Source organism: Lynx rufus, unplaced genomic scaffold (genome assembly GCF_022079265.1).
Source record: "Lynx rufus isolate CCGP_SWC_20201006 ecotype Redwood Valley unplaced genomic scaffold, mLynRuf1.p SCAF_5, whole genome shotgun sequence".
In the NCBI taxonomy this organism is placed as follows: domain Eukaryota; kingdom Metazoa; phylum Chordata; class Mammalia; order Carnivora; family Felidae; genus Lynx; species Lynx rufus.
In genome coordinates, this window is record NW_025814867.1 from 87,987,060 (window position 1) to 88,005,165 (window position 18,106).

The following is an 18,106-nucleotide window of genomic DNA, read 5'->3' on the forward strand; positions in this document are numbered from 1 at the left end:
AAGAAAACTTGTATGTTTATTTCAATACATGTAGAAAAGGCATTTCAACATCCACTCACAATAAAAATTCTCATCAAACTGAGAATAAGAGGAGTTTCTTCAGTTTTAAAACTTACAGCTAATGTACTTAATAGTGAAGTATTAAAAACTTACAGCTAGTATTGTACTTAATAGTGAAATATTGATGCTTTTTCCTAACATCAAGGAATAAGGCAAGATTGTCTGCTCTCACCACTCCTGGTAAACATTGTAGTAGAGGCTCTAGTCCAGCAAGGAAGAGACAAGAAAATCAAATGCGAGGCATAAATCTTAGGAAGAAGTAAAACGATCTCTTTTTGTAGTTAACAGGATCTTTTACATAGAAAATCGTAATCAACTAAAAGTATTATAGAACTAACAACCAAATTTAACAAGGATGCAGAATACAAGCTCAATATATAAAAAACAAATGTTTTTATATACTAGCAACAACAATTAGAAGATAAAAATTGAAAAACAATGCTTTTTATAATTGCATCAAAACAAAATATAAATGAAATACCTCTACACTGAAAACTTTATATATAAACACTGCTGAGAAAAAAATTTAAAAAATTTTTTTTTCTTTATTTATTCTTGAGAAAGAGACAGGGTCCAAGCAGGAGAGGAGCATAGAGAGAGGGAGACACAGAATCTGAAGTAGGCTCCAGGCTCTGAGCTGTCAGCACAGAGCCCGATGTGGGGCTCGAACTCACAAATTGCGAGATCATGACCTGAGCCTAAATTGGATGCTCAACTGACTGAGCCACCCAGGTGCCCCTGCTGAGAGAAAAATTTAAAGACCTAAATAAATGGAGAGATAAACTGTGTTCATGGATTGGAAGCGTCAGTAGTGTTAATATCTCCATTCTTCCCAAATTGCAGTCCCAATCAAAATTCTGATATAAATTTTTAATAGTAATTGGTATTACTTAATTCCAAAATTTATATATAAATTTAAAGGACCTAGAGTAACCAAAACAGTCTTGAAAAAAAGAACAAACCTGGAATATATTAACTGATTTCAAGACTTCTGTAAAGCTATATCCTGTAAATACAAGATAGGTATTGGCATAAAGGTAAACAGATCAATGGAACAGAAAAGAGTCCAGAAAATAGACTGGGATTTAAATAGTCCATTTCAAGAAATGGTTCTGGAATAACTGGATATGTACATGGAAAAAAAATTAACTTTGAGCCATCTCTCACACCTTACATAAAAACAAATGCAATTTGGGTCATATACATAAATATAAAAGCTAAAATTACAACTTTTAGTAGAAAGCACATGAGAATATTGTTGCAACCTTCAAGTTAGCAAAAATTTCTTTTTATTTTTATTTAACCTTTATTCATTTTTTAGAGACAGCATGAGCGGGGAAGGGGCAGAGAGAAAGGGAGACACAGAATCTGAAGCAGGCTCCAGGCTCTGAGCTGTCAGCACAGGGCCTGATGTGGGGCTCAAACTCACGAACTGCGAGATCATGACCTGAGCCGAAGTCGGACGCTCAACCGACTGAGGCACCCAGGCGCCCTGTTAGCAAAAATTTCTTAAAGAAAACATGAAAAAAACCCAAATTTTTAGTTTTTTCTATTTTCTTTTTTTTTTTTTTTTTTTTTTACTTAGAAGGACAAGGAATTTCAAAGACATTTTTATTTATTTATTTATTTATTTTTTTTAATTTTTTTTTTTTTTTCAACGTTTATTCATTTTTGGGACAGAGAGAGACAGAGCATGAACGGGGGAGGGGCAGAGAGAGAGGGAGACACAGAATCCAAGGCAGGCTCCAGGCTCCGAGCCATCAGCCCAGAGCCTGACGCGGGGCTCGAACTCACAGACCGCGAGATCGTGACCTGGCTGAAGTCGGACGCTTAACCGACTGCGCCACCCAGGCGCCCCTCAAAGACATTTTTAAATGGTAAAATGTTCTTTATCAAAATTAAACATTTTGCTTATTAAAAGATACTGTGGGGGCACCTGGGTGGCTCAGTCAGTTAAGCGTCCAACTCTAGGTTTTGGCTCAAGTCATGATCTCATGGTTCATGGGTTCAAGGCCCACATCAGTCTCCACACTGACCGTGCAGAGCCTGCTTGGGATTCGTTCTTTCCTTCTCTCTCCCTTTCTCTCAAGATAAATAAACTTAAGAAAAAGATAATGTTAGGGAAGGGAGAAATGGGGGAATTAGTGTTAGAGAAGATGAAAAAGTTATGGAGACAGATGGTTTGGAGACAGATGGTCTGGAGATGTGGAGATGGCTGCACAGCAAGGTGAATACACTTAATGCCACTCCACTGGACACTTAAAATGATTAAAAGGTAAATTTCATGTTATGTTTATTTACTACACACACACACACACACACACACACACACACACACACACACCATTAAAATAATGAAAAGGCTAGCTACTGACTGGAAGTAAACATTTCCAACCAGAATATGTAAAGAACTCTTACAAGTCAGTAACAAAAAGACAAAAAATACTTATTTTTTTCTAAATATTTCTTCAGGCCATATTCAAGCTGACTGGCTACTTTTCAGCCTTAGAAAGTCTTCCAGCATTCTGTTGATTTAGCATTTTCAGTATTTTCAGGAATTTATGATTATCCCTTCAGGTGATTTAAAGTGTTAAAGTAAACAATTTCAGTACTGATATCTAAAAATCATTACCATTTAAATTTTTGTACCCAAGGATGTGCTATTTATCTTTATACTATGTTTCCTGTCTTCAAGCCACCAGCCCTGTTTTTTGTTTCCTTAACATTCTTTCTGAATCATAGATTTATGAATTAAAGGCAGTTTTTCTTGTTCTTAACAATGATTCTCAAGACTTTTTTCAGTCATGTAGAAGAAATTCCATCCATAGTCTAACAAATGTAAATTTGTAATTACAGAATATGTCCTTGCCTCTTTTAGAAACCCTATAAGCACATAGTTTTTCAGAAGGTTTATTTATTTTTTACAACTTCAGTAAATTTTGTTTGCTTGCCTACGTGAAGCAGGCCTGGAGACATAAATTATATTATTCTTTTATTCTCATGCTAGGTAATCAGAGTTAATTTGAAAAGTTATATACCATACAGAAGTAGTACATGACATAACCCACATCCTTATGGAATTCATAATGTGATTGGAGAAATAAAACTAGCACACAAGACATTACTTTGATAAAATTTAATTTCTGAATTGTTGATAAAAGACCGGAAGTGGTGACTGGAGACTAAAGTAGCCTGGGAAGATCTCCTAGAGGTGCTGAGATCTGTGCTTGTAGTATTTGGAGAAGCAGTGTCAAGAGCGGTCAGTCAGGTCACATTTCTGTACAAGAAAAGACTCCTGTCCAGGAATGAGAATGGTATGGCAATAAGGGGCTTATATGGGTCAAAGCAGAGGTTGCTGGGGCACCTGGGTGGCTCATTCAGTCGAGCATCTGACTTCGGCTCAGGTCACGATCTTACTTTTGAGTTCGAGCCCCACGTCAGGCTGTGTGCTGACAGCTCAGAGCCTGGAACCTGCTTTAGATTCTGTCTCCCTCTCTCTCTGCCTCTCCCCCACTCATTCTCTCTGTCTCTCTCTCTCTCTCTCAAAAAATAAACATTAAAAAAATAAAATAAAACATGTTAAAAAAAAAGATTGCTATTGACAATTAGTATAAAATAAAACTTCTAAAATTTTTTGTAATCTTTATTTACTCTAGTTTTCCTTTTGTAGCTTTTTGGCATTACTGTATGTAGTTGGTGCCAGGAATATTTGTGCACCAATTATACTAAACTCTTATTTTTTCTGCAGATTTTGTAGCCCTTTCATAAAATATCTTTGAACAAAAGATATTATAGTCTTATGGTGCTTCTTGTGTATTTTTTATTTTTAACATTTATTTATTTTTGAGAGAGCAAATGCATGTGCTCGTGGGTGGGGGAGGGGCAGAGAAAGGGAGACAGGATCTAAAGTAGGCTCTCTGCTGAGAGCACAGAGCCTGACATGGGGCTTGAACTCATGAATTGTTAAATCATGACCTGAACTGAAACCAAGACAGGCGCTCAACTGACTGAGCCACCCAGGAGCTGTCTTATGGTGCTTCTTAAGCTACCTATAAGAAGGACCTTTTTGTTTGTTTTGTTTTTTATTTCCAAGCCATTGCTGATCAAAACATGTTGGTAAAATTCAATAAAATTTTCATGGTAATTAAAAATTGCTACAGGGGTGCCTGGGTGGCTCAGTCAGTTAAGCTTCTTGACTTCAGCTCAGGTCATGATCTCATAGTCCATGAGTTCAAGCCCACATCGGGCTCTGTGCTAACAGCTCAGAGCCTAGAGCCTGTTTCAGATTCTGTGTCTCCCTCTCACTCTGCCCCTCCCCTGCTCACATTCTGTCTCTCTTTCTCTCCAAAATAAATAAACATTAAAAAAAAATTTTTTTTAACTGCTACAAATGTTTCTCAATACTTATTCTCACTCTGTGTACTTATTTTGTTACTGAAGGTAGCAAATGGTCTGTTGGACCATACATACTTTGAACAACACTTCTTTCTATCATTAATACTTTGTATCATGATAAAAGTTTGTATGCAATGTTTTTTAAACAGGTATGCATCTTCTATTGATGATATTTTAGAAGATGAAGAACATTATGCAGATCAGCTAAAGGAGTATCTGTTTTATGCAGAAGCACTGCGGTAAGTATAATAAATGTTCCAGATGCAGCCCTGTGGCTAGTCACCACTCTCTTCACTTCATATGTTGCCAGAAAGTAAAGATAGTAAGGTGATTTTTATTTATTTATTTAAAAACATTTTTTTTAATGTTATTTTATTTTTGAGAGAGAGAGAGAGACACAGAGTGTGAGTGGGGGAGGGGCAGAGAGAGAGGGAGACACAATCCGAAGCAGTCTCTAGGCTCCGATTTGTCAGCACAGAGCCCGGTGCACAGCTTGAACTCACAAGCTGCAAGATCATGACCTGAGCCGAAGTCAGACGCTTAACTGACTGAGCCACCCAGGCACCCCAAAGATAGTAAGGTAATTTTTAAATGAATTCATCCCCCAGGTATTGAATGAGGTCTCCTTGTATTCCTCTGTATTGCAGAGTGCTGGGTAGAGGTATTTAAGACCAGCCCTGTTCTTGAAACGTGGTATTGATAAAACTAGTCAGTCTCCAGCCACAGAACTGTTTGTGTGTTGTTCTTTCTATTTGTTCAGTTTGAAGATTGGATGCAAAATACAAATTGAGTGTGTGTAGGTAGCCCTGTCACTAGGCAATATGTTGCCTTTTTAATTTTGTAATTTTTTCCACATCTGCTTATCTTCTTAGTAAGGTTGTGTAACTTCTTAATATCAGGACTTTGTCTTCTGTTTTTATGGTATCTCTTGCAGAGCCAAACAGAATTCTCTGGTATATAGTTCTATTTTAGAAGAAATTAGCATAGGGGTGCCTGGGTGGCTCAAATGGTTAAACATCTGACTTTGACTCAGGTCATGATCTCACAGTTCATGAGTTCAAGCCCCACATCGGGCCCTCTGCTCTCAGCACAGAGCCCGTTTCAAAACCTGTCTCTGTCTCTCTCTGCCCCTCCCCAGTTCACATGCTCGTGCGCGCTCTCGCGCTCGCTCGCGCTCTCTCTCTCTCTCTGTCAAAAATAAATATTAAAAAAAGGAGAAGAAATTAGTATATTTTTTCTGTCCAATTTAGAAAAATGAATCCATTTACCTGAAATAGGTGGCTTTTGGCTGTAGCCACTTTGGGTTATTTTCCTGTCATTTTTAAAAGCAATATAAGAATTCTGTTAGTATAGAGGACCAGTGTTTCTTTAGCTGTTTAGTAGCTGATACAAAACATCTGTACATTTTTAACCTTGCTCCTTCTAGAGCTTTGAGTACTCAGGAGTTTCACCAGGTATTTTCATGTTACCAAGCAAAAGAAAGTTGCTGAACAGAGTGGAATTCTGTACAGTTCTTAAAAACTATAGAAAAGATGAATGTATATTGATATGTCCATGGTATATAGTTAGGTAAGATAATATGTAGAATCACTTGGGGCGTGTGCATATGTGTATTTGTAAGTGCCTACTTAAGGTCTGGCAGAATATGCACCATCTATTAATATTAACATGGATTGTGTCTGGATAGTGGAGTTGGGAAGAGAAGGAGTTCTTGAAAGTTTTTTTATTTTGTACATTTCTGTGCTAGAATCTTAGTTTTGTTTTGTTTTTTACACTAAGCATGGGTCACTTATGTGATAGTAAAAACTAAGACATTTCTATATAAAGATGAAAAATTTGAATTTAAGGAATACTCAGCTGCTTTGTGAGATTCCAGTATTAGTTTCTATGTTACACAAAAGATTTCATTAATGTATGTGATAATGGTATGTTTGTTGAGAAAAATGTTGCAAGTATCTTAAAAAAAAACATCTTTTATTATGTATACTTTTTATGCTTAGGTTCTAACTTTAATTTTTTTTAATATTTATTTTGAGAGAGAGAGCATCAGCAGGGGAGAGGCAGAGAGAGGGGAGGGGGAGAGAGAGAATCCTAATCTCACAAACCTTGAGATCATGACCTGAGTTGAAATCAAGAGTTAGACTTAACTGACTGAGCCACTCAGGCACCCCTGGTAGATTTCATTTTATATTGGGCTAGTGCATTTTAAACTTGAAAATTCTAGGTACATATTGTAAATATTTCCTCTCTACCCCTGGGGAGAAAAAAAATTTTTTTCTTGAAAAAGAAAACACGTGTATGCGCAACCGGGGGACAGGGACAGAGAGAGAATCCTAAGCATGTTCCACACCCAGCACAGAGCCCTACATGGGTGCTCTATCCCACAACTGTGAAGTCATGACCTGAGCTGAAATGAATAGTTGGATGCTTAACCAACTGAAGCACCCAGGTGCCCCTGAAAAATTTTAATATGTTAAAAGAGAAGCCATAAAAATTAAGTGGCAGCACTTTTTTTCATCCCTAGGGCTGTATGCAGGAAACATGAACTTATGCAGTATGACTTGGAGATGGCTGCTCAGGACTTAGCATCCAAAAAGCAGCAATGTGAGGAACTGGCAACTGGGGTGAGTGTGTTTCCATTTCAGTCTCTGGTATTAGTGCAGCAGGCCGTATAAGGAATGAGCTGCAGTTGTAATACCCAAGATGCCTGTAGCTTTTATAGGGGAATAATTTATGGGCAACTTTGTAATTCCTTGGTTTGTGATCTTGATATAAAAAGATATAAGCCATTAAAACATCATATTACATAGCAGTGTAAGAAATTCTGCCAACATTGCTCTGTATAGTGTCTTCTCATTTATATTCAGTACAAGTGAAAAAGCATTATTCTTTGTGATTGAAATAATGACTTTTACAAAGTAAATCATAGAAATTTTAGCTTATTTTGAAAAGCCTTGCCCAGTTTGAATCAGTTCATCTCTCATAAGAAGGAGCTTCTGGTATAGGGAATAGATGTGAAGAAAATTCTGTATCTTATTTTATGAACCTTAGATTATTTTTATAATCGGCTTTCTACTGTCTAGCCATTTTATTGGAATAAATTAGCTGTCGTAGTGAGAGTACACAATCTGGAAATAATGAAAGTGACAGTGCTACCATTTACCAGTCACTTCATACTTAACAAGTACTTTGTTATCTCTGAAAAGTCACAGATATATGTTGTAGGAAAAGACCATTTGACTATGAAACATGTATATACTAGGCTTGATTTCTTTCTTTCTTTCTTTCTTTCTTTCTTTCTTTCTTTCTTTCTTTCTACTTATTTATCTATTTTTAATGTTTATTTTTGAGAGAGAGAGAGAGAGAGAGAGACAAGACAGAGCATGAGCAGGGGAGGGGCAGAGAGAGAGAGGGAGACACAGAATCCGAAGAGGCTCCAGGCTCTGAGCTGTCAGCACAGAACCCAATGCAGGGCTCAAACTCCTGGACTGCGAGATCCTGAATTGCGAGATCCTGATCCTGACCTGACCCACTGAGCCACCCAGGCATCCCTAGGCTTGATTTATTTTTAGAACTGAGGGGAAACTCCCAGGCCATTTTCAGGAAGCATGATTCTCTACTCCTACATGTGAAGGGAAAAGTGTTTCCCTTAGTTATCTCCAGAGAGTAAGGAAATGTTAAAGCAGTGATGCTTGAGGCTACCCTCCAAGGGAAGGCATCCTATTTAATTGATAACCAAGTTTCAGTGTGTATTACGCAGATTTTAAATGTTTTTTGTTTTAGTTTGGCCTGTTTCTTTTGTCACCTGTTGGATTTTTTTTTTTATCTATTTTTTATGTCATAGAGAAATGTTTACAAAATGACCTCTAATCTAAAGAAATAACTTGCCTAATGCTTCACATAGAAGTTTTCCATTTGATTAAGAAGTTCAGTTAGAATTTTTTTCTTTTTGACTATTCCATATTATTCCAGTGTTAGGAATCATATTAGGAGCCCCCTGGTTGTAAGACTTATTGGTGCTTCTGTACTGAGCTAGGAGGAAATGGCAAAAGTTTTGTTTCCCTTTTTCTAAAATTTTTAAAAAAATTTTTTAAAAATGTTTATTTTTAAGAGAGAAAGAAAGAGCAAGCGAGCAGGGAAGGGGCAGAGAGAAGGAGACACAGAATCTGAAGCAAGCTCCAGGCTCTGGGCTGTGGGCACAGAGCCCTGTGCAGGGCTCAAACCCACGAACCATGAGATCATGATCTGAGCCAAAGTCGGACACTTAACCGACTGAGCCACGCAGGTGCCCCTCTGTTTCCCTTTTTAAAAAAAATGTTTAATTGTGATTAAATATACATAACAAAATTTATCATCTTAACCATTGTTTTTTTACCTGTGGCTTATTTTTCTTTAAAAAAAATTTTTTTTTTTACATTTATTTATTTTTGATAGAGACAGAGCACAAGTGGGGGAGGGGCAGAGAGAGACAGAGACACAGAATTCGAAGCAGGCTCCAGGCTCCAAGCTATCAGCACAGAGCCTGACGCGGGGCTCAAACTCACAAACCGCAAGATCATGACCTGAGCCAAAGTTGGACGCTTAACCCACTGAGCCACCCAGGCGCCCCTTGTTTATTTTTCTTTTTAAAAAATATTTTAATTTTTACTCTTATTTCAAACTCAGAAAACAGTGGAAGAAATTAGTACAGCTATTGAATTTACATTGATATAAATTAAAAGCAGTTTTATGGAAGCATAGGTTAATGAAAGATTATACTAGGGATAATCTTAACCATTTTTAAGTGGTATACAGTTCAGTGGTATACAGTGGTATAAAGTACATTCACATTGTTGTGTAACCAACCTCTAGAACTCTCTTCATCTTGCAAAATTGAAACTCTATATCATTGAACATCAACTATCAATTTCCCTCTCTCCTCAGCCCCTGAGAGTCACCATTCTACTTTCTGTCTCTATGATTTTGACTACTCTAGATACCTTACATTAAGTAGAATCATGTAGTATTTGTCCTTTCATGACTTGCTTATTTCCACTTAGCATAATGTTCTCAGGTTCATCCATGTTGTAGCATGTGTTGGAATTTCTTTCCTTTATCAGGCTGAATAATAATATTTCTTTATATGCATATGCCACATTTTGTTCATCCATTCACCTGTTTCTATTTCATTTTAGACTGTGAGAACATTTTCCTTGAAGGGAATGACTACCAAGCTCTTTGGCCAAGAAACTCCAGAGCAAAGAGAAGCCAGAATAAAGGTGCTAGAAGAACAAATAAATGAAGGAGAGCAACAGCTAAAGTCTAAAAATCTGGAAGGCAGGTAAAAATGCTGAGATGTTTAACAAAGCTAGACATGTGTACTACATGGCGGATTGTTGGTTTGTTTTTTTTTTATAACATTTCCCATCTTCATTAACATCCCTGAAATATAGTCTGTTCTTCAAGGGCAATTTTTTTTTTAAGATTTTATTTTTAGGGGTGCCTACGTGGCTCAGTTGGTTGAGCATCTGGCTTTAGCTCAGGTCATGATCACTCCGTGGGTTCGAGCCCCGCATTGGACTCCATGCTGACAGCTCAGCCTGGAGCCTGCTTCGGAATCTGTGTCTCACTCTGTGTTCTACCCCTCCTCTCGCATCCCTCCCCCGCCTTGTGTTCTGTCTTAAAAATAAATAAACGTTCGGGGAGCCTGGGTGACTCAGTTGGTTGAGTGTCCAACTTCAGCTCAGGTCATGATCTTACAGTTCATGAGTTTGAACCCCATGTCGGGCTCTGTACTGACAGCTCAGGGCCTGGAGCCTGCTTCGGATTCTGTCTCCCTCTCTCTCTGCTCCTTCCCTGCTCACACTCTGTCTCTCTGTTTCAAAAATAAATAAAGATTAAAAATAAATAAACGTTCAAAAAAAATTTTTTTTTAAAGATTTTATTTTTAAGTAATCTCTGGGGCACCTGGGTGGCTCAGTCAATTGAGTGTCTGACTCTTATTTTGGCTCAGGTCCTGATCCCAAGGTCATGGGATTGAGTCCTGCATCAGGCTCCATGCTGAGCCTGGAGCCTGCTTAAGATTTTCTCCCTCTCTCTCTCCCCGCCCCCCCCCTCTTTCTCTTACTCTCCCTCTCCCCATATTGCATTCTCTCTCTCTCTCAAAAAAAAAACAAAAAAAACAGTAATCTCTACACCCAACATCAGGCTCAGACTTCCAACCCTGAGATCAAAGTCACAGGCTCCAATGACTGGGCCAACCAGACACCCCTATAACCTTTTCTTCTAACATGTAGTGATTGACTTCCTAAGAAATTTGAATGATCAAAAATCATGTTACAGAAACAGTTTTAGTATGGGGGAAAAAGAAGAATTTCAACTTCATAAAATTATTTTCCTGCACTTTTCCTGATTTCTGGCCTTTGCACATTCCCTTTGCCCTTTCTTCTCCATCACTTAACAAAAGCCTGATGATTCTTCAGTGCCCAGCTCTTGCACTTTCTTTGTGAAGCTTACTCCTAGCTTTGCAGGCTGTCATAGCACTTAGCTCATGCCACAATAGCATGGCAGTTTTGTTTTGGGTGTTCAGGAGCCCTTCTAAGTCAATGACTGTGTATGTTTCATCTTTATGTTCCAACACCTTACATTGACTTGGCATGTGATTATTCCATAAGTATTTCTAGAAATTCAACTCTCAAAGGTCTTCCGTCACTGACTTATTTTCCTTATTGCTGTCTTTGTCCAATAGTATGTAGATCAAGGCAGACCAAGAGTGTATCATTGGTTTTGAGGTGTTTTTGTTAATTTTTAGAACTGGCACCAAATAAGTAAAAGTAAACTTTTATGAGTAGAGTTACAAAGGTAAATGCCTCTCAGAATTTTGAAAACTCTAGTTGTCATTTAAAGCAAGTACATGATGATTGTGATACGGTATATCTTGTCAAAAGAGTGTATGTTTTCCAGTGACTCCAGGAGGGCAACTTCATGTGAAAAGAGCCATTTATAGCTGATTTATAGGAATAATTTGACGCTGGAATTCTTGGGGCAAAAATATTGATTATTAAAATGAAGAAGAATGTATGACTGTCTCTGCTTTTTTTTCTAGTATAATTTTTAGGAAGAAAAAAAAACTGTCATATATACAATAGTTTTTTTTCACCTATATAGACAAAAACCAATGCGAATGAGAACTGGCTATTAGAATTTATAATATAGTTTACATAATTTGAGTAAGTAATAATGTTGACTACACATTTTATTTCAGAGAATTTGTGAAAAATGCTTGGGCTGATATTGAACGCTTCAAAGAACAAAAGAACCATGATTTAAAGGAAGCTCTCATAAGCTATGCAGTCATGCAGATCAGTATGTGCAAAAAGGTAGGTTTTGGTGTCAGGGAAGATACGGTGTATTCAAAAGTGGTTATGAATTTCTTTAAAACTAATTTCTCTTCCTTGGACTAGAAAGCTTATTTTAATTTAATTTAATTTTTTTAATGTCTATTTATTTATTTTGAGAGAGAGAGAGAGAGACAGAGTGCAAGCAGGGAGGCAGAGAGAAAGACACAGAATCTGAAGCAGGCTCTGAGCTACCAGCACAGAGGCAGATGCAGGGCTTGAACTCACAAACCATGAGATCATGACCTGAGCCAATGCTGGGTGCTTTAACTGACTGAGCCACCCAGGCGCCCCTATCATTTTCATTTTAAAGCCCATTCTTCTCCCCTTCTCCCCTTCCAGAATGTTTTCCAATTTCTTTACTTAATTTTGAAAGAAGTATTTTTTAATAACCAAAATGTCGATTACTGAGTCTTCAGTCACCTAAGGTACCAAATTTCTGTGCTCTATTTATATCCAGTATTTGCAAATATATACCAACAACTTTACTTGGATTATATGGTGTTCTTGGATGTGGTGGTAAAATACTGTTCCTAATAGTGATAGATAGTGCTTTGATTGGAAAATAGCTTAAACATTGGGGAAAATGTGGTCATGACATGGTTTGTTGTCATAGTGAGTCTTCCATGTAGCTGATGTCCATAGTAGAAGATATGAACATGGAAGCTTCATTTTGGGGAGTGGTTTTTTTTTTTATTATTTAAAAAAAAAATTTTTTTTTTTTTTTTTACATTTTATTTTTAAGAGAGAGAGAGACAGAGCACAAGTGGAGGAGAGGCAGAGAGAGAGGGAGACACAGAATCTGAAGCAGGCTCCAGGCTCTGAGCTGTCAGCACAGAGCCCAGCGCGGGGCTCGAACTCACAAACTGTGAGATCATGTGACCTGAGCCAAAGTCAGCCGCTCAACCGAATGAGCCACCGAGGGGCCCCAGGGGAGTGTTTTGACAATACCAAAATCTTTCTAAAATGCTGTTGTAAGAACAAAATATGAACATTCCTTCTTTTTTTATAACCTAAGACCTGCCTATGTGTCTATCAGCTACTATCAGTGCTTTACAATTTACCAGCACTTTGCAGTCTACCAAGCGACTTAACATGCATTGTCTCAGTAAATCATGTAAATAGCAAGATGAATTCTCAGTTATGAAGACCTTCTTAGAGGGAAAAACCATGCTCATATAAACAACTTATGCTTTAATTCATCTGAAATGTGTATTTTCTGGCTAGTCACCATCACTTCCCTAGCCCTTTTCACTTGTATCACTAACAGTAAGCATAGTAAACAAAGATATTTTAAGATGTAAACACCAGACTCTAGCATTAGTCAAGTGGGCTTTTTTTGTATTGGGCAAATTCATATTTATGCCCCAGTTAAAGTGTAAGTTACTCCATGTTATAGATCTTTGGGGTCAGTTAAGAGAAGTTAAAATCATAACCAAACCGTCTGCAAATGTCGACAGTGGAGTATGATTACAGCTTGCTGGTGTTTTATCTATTGTTGTCATTGTGCCACATCCTACTGCTTTACAGGGTGCCTCACATTTAGTCGTCTTTCTAGCCTGCCCTTTTTTAATCTCAGGAGGTCTGAAAGATCAGGTAACACACGTTTTTTAGAGTTGGTTTTATTGTGTTTTCATAAAAGACTCATCAGTAAGCTCCTTGTGATCTTCTGTTTGCTGCTTTTCCAAAGGAAAATGCAGACTATATAATGGCTCAAAGGACTTTTCTCCCCATTTTACCTAGGGCGGGGTGGTTGAGGGTGCTAGAAATTAATCTCTGAATAAAAAGGATATCACTGTAGGTGTATTTGGACATACTGTTGGATAGCTTGTATGTCTACTCATGTTTTCTAAGAAAACCATTACAGTAAACAAGAGTTTACTACATGAGGTTTGAAAGATGTGTGTTCACCTTATTTCCCAGGAACAGTACTATAAAGTTTCATCATGTTTTATTTTCTTCCTTAAGTAGAATAATAGATTTTTGTATTTGAAAATCTACAGTATTTTTTTTAGAAACTTAAAATTAAGTACGAGAAGTCAAGATTAATACTAGTTTTTTTTTAGATAAATATGATTATATTTTATTTTAGTTGTGTATTAACTTTTAAAATATACCATACCGTGTTATAGTGTCAGATATCCAAAGTGGTAATTGAATATAATCAAATGACTAAATTGAAGTAGTAGTAAACCAAAACAAAATAGTTTTATATAAAAAGTATTAATATTAGCATTTAAAAATCAACTATTCTAAGTATTATTTTGGTTAACCTTTTTTATAGTGAATTTTCTAATTTGTTGGATCAAGGACTGAGCTTTTACGAAATACTTGATTTGTTTTTTTTTAACATTATTTATTTTTGAAATAGAGTGCAAGTGGGGAAGGGGCAGAGAGGGAGAGGGAGACACAAAATTCTGAGTAGGCTCCAGGCTCTGAGCTGTTAGCACAGAGCCTGACATGGGGCTTAAACCCATGAACCGTGAGATCATGACCTGAGCCTAAATCAGGTGCGTAACCAACTGAGCCATGCAGGCATCCCAATACTTGATTGATTTTTAAGCTACTTTATCTTTTCAAATTAAAAAAATGATCATATGGAAAAAGATATTCCATGCAAATAGAAGTGGGGAAAAAAAGCTAAGGTGCAGTACTTAGACAAAATAGACTTTGAAACAAAGACTGTAACAGTAGACAAAGGGCTTTACATACTGATAAAGGGGCCAATCCAGTAAGAGGATATAACAGTTGTAAATATCTACCCAACACTGGAACGCCTAAATACATAAAGTAAATATTAACAGACATAAAGGGAGAAATTGATGGTAATGCAATAATTGTAGGGGGTTTTAACACCCCACTCATATCAATGAATAGATCATCAAGGCAGAAAATCAATAAGGAAATAGTATCTTTGAGTGATGTTTTAGCCCACATGGCCTTAACAGATATATATAGAACATTCCATCCAAAAACAACAGAATACACGTTCTTTTCAAGTGCACATGGAATATTCTCCGGGATAGATCACATGTTAGGCCACGAAACAAGTCTCAGTAAATTGAAGAAAACTGAAATAATATCATCATCTTTTCTGACCACAATTGCATGAAACCAGGAATCAGTCACAAGAAAAAAACTGGAAAAACACAAACTTGTGGAGGCTAACCAGTATGCTAACCAAACCTTCAATGAGTTAATGGAGAAATCAAAGAGGCAATCAAAAAATACAAATGAAAATGAAAACACAATGGTTCAAAATCTTTGGGATGCAGCAAAAGCCGTTCAAAGAAGGAATTTATAGCAATACAAGAAACAAGAAAAATCTCGGGGCGCCTGGGTGGCTTAGTCAGTTGAGTATCTGACTCTTGATTTTGGCTCAAGTCGTGATCTTGCAGTTCATGAGTTTGAGCTCTGCATTGGGCTCTGTGCTGACAGTGCGGAGCCTGCCTTGGGATTCTCCGTCTCTCCCTCTTTCTGTCCACCCCCCCCCCCCCCCGCCCCGCGCCAAATAAATAAATAAACATACAGAAAAAAGAAGAAGAAAAGTCTCAAACAGTGTAACCTATACCTAAAGGGTTTACAGAAAGAACAAAGCCAAGGTTAGTAGAAGGAAGGAAATGATAAAGGTCAGAGCAGAAAAACTATCATAAAAGTAACATACTCTCATTGCAAAAATTTTAAAAATCCAGAAGCGTATTAAGTAAAAATTCTCTCCCTCCTCCCCCAAATCCCTTTTTAGAAACTTACCACTGTTACAGACTTCGTGTGTATCCTTCCAGACATTCTTACACATTTACAGTCATTAAGAAAATATACACTTTCCTTTTCCCTACACAAATGGGATTGCATTGTATGTGCTAGTGTGTAGTTTTTGTTTGCTCATTTGATGTCTCATAGATCTCTTACTGTGATAGTCCATATCTTATCCTTTCTAACAACCAGTACTCTATTAGATACTGCTTTATCCAGCCAAAGACATTTAAGATTTGAAGATATTTATCAAAGCTTCGAATATTGATAGATATTGGCATACTTAAATATTAAAATACTGCTTCTTCATAAAATATGTGTCTTGTTTGTTGACAAAATACCTTTGTTTCTACCACTTCCTTAGATTTTACTGCTATGTTTTTATATACCTGCATTTTTGTTTAAGCATATTAGGTATATTATATTACCTTTGTGCTAAATAGCCTGCCAGAACACTAAGAAGGATTTGATAATTCAGCATATTATTGGTTTTTATCAAAACATGTGTTGTTAGACTAATAATTTAATAATCCATTAATTTTTAAATCAATTAATTTTTATTTAATTGTTAAACTAATAAGGTATTTTTCTTTTAAGTATTACGTAGAACAATTTCCTGAAAACTTGTTTGGTTTACAAATAGAAATAATGCAAACGTGATATGAATAAATAAGTTCGTTATGAGCCTTGAAAACTCAGTTTTCCAAAAAGTTGTAGTAGCTCTTTCCCCATCTTGAAGATAGGCTATACAAGCGATTCTCTTTTTTCAGAAGCATTAGACATTCACTTATATTAGTCATTGCTAGAAATAGTGTCATATTTGCTGGACTTGACAGTTATTCCAAAAGGTGAAAGTAGCATACCAGTAAGCCAAACAGTTGGATTTTCAGAATCCTTCCAAGATTACATTTTAAAGTTTTTTTCTTTCTTGTTTTTGTTTTTAATAGGGAATTCAAGTTTGGACCAATGCTAAGGAATGCTTTAGCAAGATGTAATCCTGTGAAATGAATTTCTCTTCAATCAAAGTGCCCCAGAACAGAAGCACAAGTAAATAAAAAAAAATAAAGTTGCTATCCAGTATACATAAAAATATATATAACTTGAGTAAATTCAACTTTCTTTAATTTGATTGTAGTTGTGTTAATATAGCACAAAAAGGATGTATTTTAATGAATATTAAATATTATAATTTGAGGTTTTGGGGACTGGTGCTGATTCCAAAATGTTAATTTGATAATATATACCAGTATATTGTTTGTCAGGCTTCTGAACCAGTGACTGAATGAAAGATGTTAGATAATATGTTTGTTTCAATGCCAGTTGTTTCAGATCTGTTTCTGTAGGGAATTTTTCCCCAAGATTGCATTCCTGTCTTTACTTAGTAAGACCCACTAATCTGTTATAGGGGGTTATTTTTTCTTGCCTTATAGTTGAGCTGTTTGGTTTGACAAAGCTCAGCAGAAACTTAGTGTGAACTCTAAGGTTTTCTCTCACATTCATTGATGCCCCCTATAACATTTGCATACACTAGAAAATGCCTTCAATTTGTGTTTTACCGGAATTTTGATACTGGTCAGAAATTTTATACTGCCAACAAAGAAGACTCAACTTCTCAGATATATAGTGGAACGCATTGTTATGATCCAGGAATTGCTATATAGAAAGTTTTAATTGAATATGTTACATGTAAGCACTAAATTCTTCTCAAATAATTCTTAACCTCAGTGATGAGCCTAAATTTACTATGCTTGGCTCTCTACACATGGCATTTCAGGGTACGAGATGTAGCATTTCATTGTATAAGATACATGTAGTGAACATATGTGTTAGTATCTTCATTATTAACATCCTTCTTCTCTATTGCTTGGCTGTAATTTTTGTAAAGATAAATTATATTGTTTGTATGGTGTGTGTGTGTGTGTGTGTGTGGTATATGTTCAGAAGCCAAGTACCCTCATTTTGCTAGCTTTGCAGTATTTTAAATGTGTTCTCATTATTACTAATTAATGTAAAAAAAAAAAAATCCCCAGTACTGTTCAGCATTTGACTTTTTTACATGTTTAAAATGTTGCTGGATTTTTGTGCTGTTTGCCAGACTTACAATAAATAAATGAAGTATTGTGCTGATTTTCATATTTTTGTTATTTTAACAAGGTGGTTTATACATATTAGTATCTGATGCCCTGTGAGAAAATAATAATAATACATGCCATATTATGTTTTGAAGTATTTAATTGTGTAAATTTATATTAGGCCAGAATTTGGATTTAAAAAAAATAAGATGCTGAAATGAGATATAACTTTTAAATTTTTACTTTTTTTTTTAAAGATAAAATTGTCAGAAAAGTCGTTTGTATACTCACCTCATTCCATTGAATTGTATCATCTCTTGACTCATGAAATAAAACAGCTTTTCATTTGGCACTTAAAAATCAAAAGTCTTCTCTCCAAAACGAACCTTAAATTAAATGTAAAATGTATTAGATTTTTCCCTACTAGCTGACTTAGTTTGAGAAGGCCAT

General features: G+C 36.3%; 1 protein-coding gene across 2 annotated transcripts in view; it reads left to right on the forward strand.

Annotated features, from left to right (window-relative positions):
* Positions 1–17,711, forward strand: part of SNX4 (sorting nexin 4) — a 71,080-nt gene extending 53,369 nt beyond the window's left edge. For both annotated transcript variants that reach the window (XM_047099763.1, XM_047099764.1), the window contains 5 exons: positions 4,605–4,694; positions 6,980–7,079; positions 9,630–9,775; positions 11,699–11,813; positions 16,532–17,711. In XM_047099763.1, coding sequence (XP_046955719.1) covers positions 4,605–4,694; positions 6,980–7,079; positions 9,630–9,775; positions 11,699–11,813; positions 16,532–16,579 — 499 coding nt within the window. In that variant the 3' untranslated portion in view covers positions 16,580–17,711. The remainder of the gene's footprint in view (positions 1–4,604; positions 4,695–6,979; positions 7,080–9,629; positions 9,776–11,698; positions 11,814–16,531) is intronic.
* Positions 17,712–18,106: the final 395 nt, after the last annotated feature.